This window comes from Geospiza fortis, unplaced genomic scaffold (genome assembly GCF_000277835.1).
Source record: "Geospiza fortis unplaced genomic scaffold, GeoFor_1.0 scaffold676, whole genome shotgun sequence".
NCBI classification, from domain to species: domain Eukaryota; kingdom Metazoa; phylum Chordata; class Aves; order Passeriformes; family Thraupidae; genus Geospiza; species Geospiza fortis.
The window spans coordinates 305,283-311,820 of record NW_005054600.1 but is presented as its reverse complement, the minus strand read 5'-3'; the positions used below and the strand labels follow the sequence as shown (position 1 = coordinate 311,820).

At 49.8% G+C, this 6,538-nt stretch overlaps 1 protein-coding gene across 1 annotated transcript; it reads left to right on the top strand.

The window, feature by feature from the left end:
* Positions 1-3,771: 3,771 nt before the first annotated feature.
* Positions 3,772-6,528, top strand: LOC102038864 (interferon-induced protein with tetratricopeptide repeats 1-like). The gene is made up of 2 exons (XM_005430104.3): positions 3,772-3,794; positions 4,657-6,528. The coding sequence occupies exons 1-2, from the start codon at positions 3,772-3,774 to the stop codon at positions 6,026-6,028; spliced, it is 1,395 nt and encodes a 464-aa protein (XP_005430161.2). The 3' UTR covers positions 6,029-6,528.
* Positions 6,529-6,538: the final 10 nt, after the last annotated feature.

Below are 6,538 nucleotides of genomic sequence, written 5' to 3'. Positions count from 1 at the left end.
CATGAAGAAATTCCTCCTGAATTTTCACTGCCTTTTTTTTGATTTTCCTGAACTTTTCCTCGCTCTCAGATGGGGTGAAGGCTGCAGCCCCCTCACAGGGCAGGAGCTGGATCAAAAGGGAGAGTTAAGAACTCCCACCACCCCAACCTCTCCCAGTGCTGCTGCTCTCCCTGCCCCAGATGAGCCCCTGGAGCAGCAAATGCTCCGGGTTTATCGGCCCATCAGAGCAGTTGGAAGACAGTTGAGTGTCTCTGGGGTGCTGATAGCAGGGAAGGCTTTGCTCTGGCAGATAAGCTGCCCTCCCTGAGCAGCCAGGGCAGGCCGTTGGTATCTCAGTGTCTTCCAGCCCCTCCTGACACACCCTGGGGCTGGGGCTGGGGGCAGTTAACTGAACCCCTCGCTATCATCGGGGCTCTGCTCCCTGGAATCGTTTCTCCCGTGCTGATCAAGGCTCACCCAGCTGTAAACAGGCACTCATGGTTTTGGAGATGGATTAATTCAGGAGAGAAAGGCGCTTCTAGAAGGTATTTGAAAGGTTTTGAAATGCACAACAGCTCCATTTTCTGCTTGAGTGGCTGCCCAGGAGAGAAAAGCATCACCAGCATCCCCTGTCGGGTTTGGGGGAACCAGGAGTGTCTGGAGCGCAGCTATTCCCCACCCCACAGCAGCAAATCCAGGCTCTGGTGGCCACCCAGCACTCAGGTGTGAGCAAGGCACAAAGTCCAGGCCACCTTTGTCCAGAGGAATCAGTAGATCCAAGCACCACTATTGGAGTGAGGAAGAACCAGGGTGTGCACAGAGGCTGCACACCCAAAGCATTTGGAAACAAGGAGAGCGAATATTGCGCTGAGGCAACAATATTGGCTCCACAGTTCCTGCCTATATTAGAATTAAAAATATCTACTTTTTAATTTTAAATGCTGCCCAGTCCTTCCCTTGGAGGATGATCACCCTTCGCAGGCAGCTCTCTAAGATCCTGCTTTGTTTTCTTGCATGGGAAACCACCTCTTTCCCAAATATAGATATTTTCATCCAAATAAAGGGGAGAGGGTTGGAATATTGTTAAAAAAGAATCCAACTGCGAGGCAGAAACCTAAAAGGTGGTGAAAAGCATCGCTCTTTGTCCCAGGCTGGGGAGAGAACGGCACTGCACAAACCCAGCAGTGTCATCCGTGGGGAGCCTCTGCCATCTGCTGGCACCGAGTCCTGCAGCAACGCCCGAGCTCGGGACAGCTTGTCAGTGAACAGACAAGAGGGGAAAATGGGCATTTCTCAAGTTCCTAAGCCCTTTTCTGGGAAAAACATTGCCTGTTTGGTCTCATCAAAAATACTGAGGTCATAGGAAGTTTTATGTTGAGAGTGACCTAAAAAATCATCCAGTTCCATGCTCCTGCCATGGTTCCACCAGACCAAGCCCCATCCAGCCCGGCCTTGGACACTTCCAGGGATCCAGGGACAGCCACAGCTGCTCTGGGCACCTGTGCCAGGCCTTCAGCACCTTGACAGCAAAGGATTCTCTCCTCAAGTTTCCAGGCAGGCGGAGATCTCAGGTTTTCAGCCAGGGATTTGTACACAGCCATGAATTAAACACTTCTGTGAAAGAATTAAAGGATAAAGCCTTATCAGGTTTAAAGTCTGCTTTTGCCACCTTCTTTCCCCGGGGAGGTTGGTACTCCCCGTGGGAGCAGCACAGCCAATGGGAGCTGAAAGGGGGCGATAGAAACTGTGACAAACACAAAACCCCTGTTTGTCACCTGTCCTCTTACTCACAGCAGCCTCACCTGGATGTGAATGCCAGCAAGGAAGTTAGAGAGAATTAACAGATGTTCAGCCAGGACTCAGACTGTGTCAGGGAAATTCTGCAGCCACACCTCAAAGTATTTTTAGTTCTGGCCTTGGATGCTCAGATGGAGCTTCTTGAAGCTTCCCAAGGCACTCTTTGCAGAACAGCATTTCCAGGTTCTGTCTTTCCTGCTCCATAGTGCAGCTCACTCTGGTGCTTCAGAGCCCCTTCCTTGTGGCCCAGAATCAGTTGAAGGAACTTTATAACAAACAGGTGCTTTTCTGGACAAATAAACCAGGATTTCCTTTCAACCAGCTCAGAATTCGATCAGTGTTATTTGATGTAACAGAATGTTTTGAAGCCAAGGACTGTTTTCAAAGCACCAACAAAAATATTTGTATTATTTTTTCCTCTGCATCTCATTGCAGCTCTTTTGCTTTTCCTTCCCACCATTTATCTTTCACAACACCAAGCCTTGCCTGTACTTCCTATTTGGCTGCTGGTTGGTAGTTTTCTCATTTGCTGTTATTTTTGACTTCCATCCAAGCTTTGTATGATATTAATAGCTGTTGCACAGAACTCTAATCATCCTCAAACCAGCCCTAATATTAGCAGAAGTAGCCAAGAACTGTTGTCAAGGCCTGAGGGATTGGAGCAGTGAATTTTCTCCTCCATCCTGCCAGTTCTGCCCCAGCCCAAGGAGACAAAACATCTGCCCAGCACCCAACTCAGCCCCATCCTGGCCACTCCAGGCAAGAGAGAAGCAGCTTGGTCAAGCTCAAATGCACAGAAAGATGCTGAAAGAAGATGCTGATGTGAAGATTCAAGAATTAGATGTTACCCGTTGTCTAATTAATGCTTCTGCCTAATCAAGATAGAGCAATCACTCATTGTTCATCCAGCAGTGCTAACGCTAATAGCCAAATTACTCATTTTCTATTAAAGGTTGTCAGCAACAGAAAAAAATAAACAGGGGATAAAAGCATCTACCCTGCTCCTCCAGCAGTAAATTCTCCTCCTTCCCCTGCGCTGCTGCAGTGACTCATCAGCATCCTGAGGGGGAAATAGTGATGGGTTTCTTCTTCTTTGCTGGGAGGAATGTGATTCTAAGGCTGGTGGTTTCTTCCTTCTCTGTTTAGAGTTTACTTGAGGCTACTTTTTAAAATGCATTTTCTGCTATTCTCTCCACTGGAAGCTTTCTTCCCAGGGCTGCAATCCCCCGTTACACCCAGACATACCACGTGCCCTGCATTTTACCTGTATTTTTTCTGTCACTTCCACTGGTTTCTGTCACCTGCCAAAACCTCAGTGGTTAGCAGTGGCTTCCTGGTGAGCTGCTGACAGCCCTGGGGCCATCTCCAGCTCAGCATCCTCTGCTCTGTCAGCACTTCCTGCTCCTTAGGGAAGGATTTTTGGGGATTTTCCCCAGGTGCACTGCTGTACCTCACACCAAACTGTGCAAATGCAATTGTCATCACCTTTTTTTTGGGCAGTTTCTGTGACAGGCAGATGAGAAACTCCAGCAAAAGTGAGAGGGCAGATCCAGACAAGGCCTGGGGACTAAGTCCTGCAGAGTGACAAGGAGCCTTTGGCTCATCACTGATGATACCAACGTGATGCCATGCTTCCATTCTGATGGATCCTCCATCGCCTTACACCAGGTGCTTCCTAAAAGTTGGAACATTGAAGTCCTTTTCAGCAGGGAGAAGGTCTCCGGGGGGAGTCCAGACCCTGCTGCTCTGACCACAGAGTTCCCTTTCTTCCCCAGTACCATTTTATGAAGGGAAGGTGATAACTTTCAGATAGGAAGAGAATACTTTCATTTTTGGTTTAAACTCTTCCTGTTTCGTTTCATCCTCAGCAAGTGGTTTCATCAGACTCCACCCAGGAGAAAGCTTCTTATTTAAGGCTCAGCCTCCAGGTTACACTATTGTGCTCAGGATCTGCTGCTGGGTGGAAGAGCCAAGCCCTCATCCCTCGACAGTGACATGATGGCCGCAGGAAAACTGAGGTGAGTGCGCAGCATCCCTTCTTGTCACAGCTCCCACAGCCGCAGGGTGAGGGGGGACAAGGCTCAGCACAGCATCCTGCTCAGAACCTCACCATGCTTAAGGCTGGAAAGAGCCTCTGAAAGTCACCTTGTCCAAGGTGCTGCATCCAGACAGCTCTGGAGTCTCTCTGAGGGTAGATACTGCACAACCTGTCCAGGAAAAATGTGCAAGGCCTTTCTTCTTCTCACAGTTAAATTTCCTGATGTCCAGATGGAGCTTCCTGGGCTTGTTTGTGCCATTTTTGCCCTGGCACTGGGCACCACTAAAAAAGCCTGGCACTGCTTTGCACCCTCCCTTCAGGTATTTCTACAGCTCTAAGATCCTTCCGAGCCTTCTGTTCTCTGAGCTGAATAGTCTCAGCTGTCTCAGCCTTTCCTCATGGAAGAGACTCCAGTCTAACATCTTCCTTACCTTGCTGGGCTCTTTTTGGAGCCATTTCTTCACCCTTCAGCTGAAGACACAACCCCTGCTTCCTCCTCACAAAAGGAGAAACGAGAGAAACCAGTCTTTCAACTTGTGGGTGGGGCTGGCTCTACACTCCCTTTTTTCAGCCCATCCAAGGGCCTTTGCCTTAGGTGAGAGAGCAACCCTGGCCCCAGGCACTGGTGACTCCTTTCCTGGCTTGCTGCTCTTTAACGGGAAGGCTCACAGAGAGCTCCCTGAAAAATGGGCTGATTGGAACAAGGATTTGCAGGTTCTTTAGTAGCCTGAGTGCAAGGGATGTGTTGAGCAACTGGAGAGAGTCTCCTCCTCCACCTCCCCTCCTCTTTTCTCCCTCTGTGTGGGCACACCCTTTAATAACTCATCACTTCTTCTTTGTAGCCAGGAGCGGCTGAAGGAGAAGCTGGATGCCCTTCAGTGTCACTTCACCTGGAAGATGGATGTTGACTCTTTCAGTCTTTGGCATCTCCTGCAGAAGTTGGCTGTTGAGATCAAGCACACAGCCCACCAGAACCAGGGGGCCCTCCTGGGGCTCCAGGCCTACCTGCACCAGATGAACAAGCAGAGTAAGGAAGCTCTGCAGAGCCTCAAAGCTGCTGAGGAGCACAACGATGAGAAGGATCTACCGACATCTACTGCTGGCTCTTTGATCATCTACGGGAATTATGCTTGGATCCACTACCTTCAGGGCTCCTACCAGGAAGCTGAAATCTACCAGGAACGAGCTAAGAAGCTCTGCCCAACTCCTTGGGACGTGCGGCTGATCCCGCACATCCAGGCCCTCAAAGGCTGGTCCCTGCTGGCTATCAGAGCCCGAAATGGGGGACGGGCAAGAGAGTGCTTCAACACGGCCTTGATGCTTGAACCAGAGAACAGCTCCTTCCGTACTGGGCTTGCAATGGCTCTTTATTCCTCCTGGAATTTCTCCTGGCAACCTGATATTGAAAGAGAAGCCAGAATCCAGTTGGAAAGGATTGTCAACGAGCAGCCAGAAAACTACAGAGCCAAAATATATTTGGCCAAGCTACTTAAACAAGTTGATAGGGAAAAATCAATTGCCTTAGCTAAAGAATGTGCAGAGAGAAGCTCTGACCCCGAGGTCCTCAAACTAGCAGCTTTGTTCTGGATGCCACTGTCAACAGAACGGGCATTTCAGATCATCCAACAAGCCCTGCAGCAGGATCCAGGTTACCACCTTCTCTACCAGGCCTTGGCCAACTGCTACAAGCAACGCTGGCTTAAAGCAGATCACAAAGAGAGTGATAAGATACGGTGTAAAGCCATCAAGGACCTCCAGCAAATTGTTCAGGAACATCCAGACCTTGACCTTACACTTGTCAAGCTGCAGTTGGCAGAGTTCATTGGTGTAAAAAAGCCAGCACAGGAAGAAAAGATCTATGAGGAGCTGCAGAAGAAAATCGACACCCTGAGCCTCAGATGCCGTCAAGCCCTGAATCTCTTCTGGGGAGATTTCTTCTGCAACCGGGAGAAATGCAAGGCTAGCGCAAAGGCCAAGTTCATGGAATGCTACAAAATCCCCGTGCAGACAGACCAGAGGAGGGAATGTGGGCACAGGCTGCTGAAGATGGCTGAGACCTACCAGCACAATGGTGACGCCGATACTGCCAATGACATCCACCGCTTCCTCCAAGAGGCCGACAAGCACCTGCCCAGGGAACCTGCTGTGCTTGGTTTAGATGATGAGGATCACCCCATCCCACAGAGAATTGGGCAGGACTTTTCCCAAGGCTAGAAAGCCAAAACGACTGCCTGGCTCTGCACAGCAGGCCCGTCCTCACATGGACATGGTGGTTCTGTCAGCTCCTCACGCCGTCCCCATTGCTCAGCCATCAAACCCAGGCCCACCCCTGGGTAACCAAGTGCCCAAACCTTCCACACGCTGCTAGATGCTTCTGCTCCCAGAGGAATAAAAACAAGAGACAAATTTGTCTTAGAGGGTCTGAGCACCATCTTCTGCAGGTGTGGACCTGCATCTCTCCCTTGGAGCTTCCACTGATCAGAACCAAATGCTGATTAGGGCAATGTGAGAAAGCAACTCATTAATTATAAGAATTCTACCATTTGCAACAAACCAGGAGGTGGATTCCTCCACAAGATCAGTGAGGAGCTATGATGAGGGTGAAGTCCTTCTGCACAGGACACAGATGGTCACTGGCCCGTCCTAATGCATTAAATGCTGCTGATTAAGGAGCCCGCAGGGGTGATTTTATCTGCATTAATCCTCAGAAGCACACGCATTCCT

Coding starts and splice junctions, on each gene's coding strand:
- LOC102038864 (XM_005430104.3), top strand. CDS start 3,772: ATGATGGCCGCAGGAAAACTGAG. Junction 3,795..4,656: donor ATGGCCGCAGGAAAACTGAG/GTGAGTGCGCAG, acceptor TCTTCTTTGTAG/CCAGGAGCGGCTGAAGGAGA.